Source organism: Cyrtonyx montezumae, unplaced genomic scaffold, assembly GCF_038088225.1.
Source record: "Cyrtonyx montezumae isolate F1298 unplaced genomic scaffold, pur_monq_1.0 scaffold_9, whole genome shotgun sequence".
Lineage (NCBI taxonomy): Eukaryota > Metazoa > Chordata > Aves > Galliformes > Odontophoridae > Cyrtonyx > Cyrtonyx montezumae.
The window spans coordinates 12,357,292-12,360,191 of NW_027072100.1; the positions used below are offsets into that span (position 1 = coordinate 12,357,292).

The following is a 2,900-nucleotide window of genomic DNA, read 5'->3' on the forward strand; positions in this document are numbered from 1 at the left end:
CAGGTGTGATCAAATTGTGAGGGAAATGGTGACCACGGGGTTGGTTTGGACAACAGAGTTAGGAGAGCCCCAGAAATAACAACCTAGCAATTCCACTGAAAGGATGAAATGAAAGAAAGACTTAAATCAAATGAGATACTTGAGCAATCTGAAAGCAACAGGCTTTGTTTTCCTGAGGGTTTCAGGTGACTGCCCTTCCTAGAAGCAAGATAGCAGAAAGCTGCTAAGCAGACTTTAACATGGCTTCGAGTTCTCTTAGTGTGGCACTGTGATGACAGTGATGCAGCCTGCACATTGTGTTACACACAGCTCATGTCTGCCTTTGCTCAGTTGCTATATGCTAAGTTTGAGGGCCTCTTCTGTGGTTTGTTCCTATAAGAAGCAGAGAAAAAGACTAAACTATTGTAGCTGAAGGCGTGTGCTTTACGTGTCACCAACTTGCACATGAATACGACTGCAAAGAACGTTGCTTTCTTGATTTCAGTGCAGGAGTGTTCCTCCACTGATGTCAGGTTAAAGCTCTTCAGGTGAAAACAGACTGATTCAGGACATATACTTCTCAGTGCACAGAAGCCACATCTGGCTGTTAGCAGGAACCTCACTTAGCCAAAGGGCCATTTCCAAAGAGTCCGTGTAGCTTTAACACAAAGCTTAACTCAAACCATTTGGCATTTTAGCTATTCATTATATTCAGCTCTGTTTTCAGACCCCTGGTCCTCAAAATTCTCAATGGATGAATCTCACCAGATAATATTTATCAAAATGAGACATCCAGTTTGTTAACATACCAAATACATTCGCCGGTGCAATCTACTTTTTGAAAACCTTTTGAGGATATAATACTGTTGCACCACAATAAGGAATGTAACTGCTGTCCTCAAGTGAGTCACTTCTACCCATCAGCTGCATAAATCACAGTATCACTTTTACAGAGGTTTGTTTTCACGGAGCTGACTTTACAGAAGGAATACTTCAGTGCCGGGGACTGTTTGCTTTCATCCTTTTAAGACTTTTCTCAGCCTGCTTTATAGCAAACAGAACAAATATCGGTCTGCTCCTTTATTAAAAGGTGGAGACATCAGAGCCAAGCTGTCACCATTCAGTGTTTTGATTTGTCTCATGAGTGAGCTGCTTTCCAGAGAGGCTATGGACAGAATCTTTTAAGAAACACTGACTCTGATAGATGCACAGAGACAAAGCAACAGGTGTGAGTGGAGGAGAGAGACAGAATGCCATTCTGTTCTCTGTAGGGTAACGTTCACTTTCAGGATTCTTTTTTTCCCCATTTCACATTTTTTTTTCCCATTTATTTTGCAAGCTGCTTTGGGTTTCATTTTGTTACGGCTATTTAAATAGCTTCAAATCGTGTAGTTGTGTCTCTTTCATCTTGAAAAGTGTAAATCAAGGCTTTAAACAGCAGGTTTTTTCCTGTGCTCTTTCTTCAAGCAGTGCTTGTAAAATGAAGCTGCTGTGTATCTACTTCCACGAACACATCCATACACCTACTGTGTGCATCCTCTGCTCCCCACACAAAGCCAGGAGTTCACAGCATGCACTGTCCCACGCTCACACCGTAGCAGCAACATACTATTTCTTTGAAAGTCTTTCTCATCTCCAGGCTCCGGAAGGCGTAGATGAGCGGATCGATGACCGAGTTGCACATTATCAAGACCAGATAAGTATTGAAGTGTGAAGTGTAGCAGACACAGTACGGATTCAACGGGCAGGAAATGATGAGGATGAGGTGAAGGAAGAAAGGGGCCCAGCAAACAATGAAGACGCCCAGCAGGATTGTGATGGTGACGGCGCCCTTCATGCAGGTCCGCTGCGAGGGGACCCCATCCACCGGGAGGGCCGCGATCCGCTTCACGTGCAGGCGTGCGAACAAGAACATGTGGACGTAAAGGGAGGCCATGAGAAAGAGCATGGTAAAGAACATGGTGATGAGACAGACAATGACAGTTTTGCTTTCCGAGTAGGCAATGAAAATGATGCCGCAGACGATGCAGGCAATCCAAATGAGCACAATTAGGGTTAAAGCTTTCCTCACAGTCATGATACTGTGGTAACGGAGAGCATAGAAAATAGTTATGTACCTGTCGATAGCTATGACCAAGAGGTTGCAAATTGAGGCTACCAAAGAAATGCATATCATGGAGTCAAAAACATTGTCCATATGCTGAATGAAGTGGTCGTCAATGATCAAATAGCCGCTGCTCAGCATCGCGATCATGACGGTCTCCAGGGCGTTTGACATGCTCACTAACATATCTGCCACAGCCAAGCTGCAGAGGAAGAAGTACATGGGAGAATGTAGGTTTCCATTCTTCAGCACTGCAAGAATGACGAGGATGTTTTCCAGCAGGCTGATGATCCCTAAAGTCAAGAAGACCTCGGCTTTTATGAAGACCTGCTCACAAAATCCATCACTGCTTCTGTTGGTGAGAACTGAATCATTGAAGTCCTCGGTGACATTAAGTAGCACAGGTTGAAATGAAAAGGCAAAGTGCGTGGTGTTCATTGTCAGCTAAGATTGCAAGAGATAACAGAGCCGGCAGAGAAAGGGTTAAAAAAGGAAGAAAAAGTGGGGGGTGTGGGGGGGGGGGGGGGGGAGGAAGAAGGGGAAAGAAAAAAAGCAAAAGGAAAAATAATCCCTTCCAAGTTGTTGCAACGCACAGAATCAAGCAGATTTTGTTAGTCACTTTTGCAAGTAGAAACTTAAAGAAAAATCTTCACTGACAGTGAATTTCGCGTCAGTCCCAGGCTGCTCCTCTGCACTGGAGGCTTAAAATCGGGCATCGAGCCGCTTCCTCGGAAGAAAAAAAGGCATCCGCAGCGCGATGCCGACTCCGCGGTTACATCTGCTGCTGCTGCAGCTCGGGGCTTCGACGGCAAGAAAG

At 44.9% G+C, this 2,900-nt stretch overlaps 1 protein-coding gene across 1 annotated transcript; it reads right to left on the reverse strand.

The window, feature by feature from the left end:
• Window positions 1–1,543: 1,543 nt before the first annotated feature.
• MC3R (melanocortin 3 receptor) lies at window positions 1,544–2,521 on the reverse strand. The gene has a single exon (XM_065754132.1). It carries the CDS (start codon window positions 2,519–2,521, stop codon window positions 1,544–1,546), a length of 978 nt encoding a protein of 325 aa, XP_065610204.1.
• Between the last annotated feature and the right edge of the window lie 379 nt (window positions 2,522–2,900).

Coding starts and splice junctions, on each gene's coding strand:
- MC3R (XM_065754132.1), bottom strand. CDS start 2,521: ATGAACACCACGCACTTTGCCTTTTCATTTCAACCTGTGCTACTTAAT.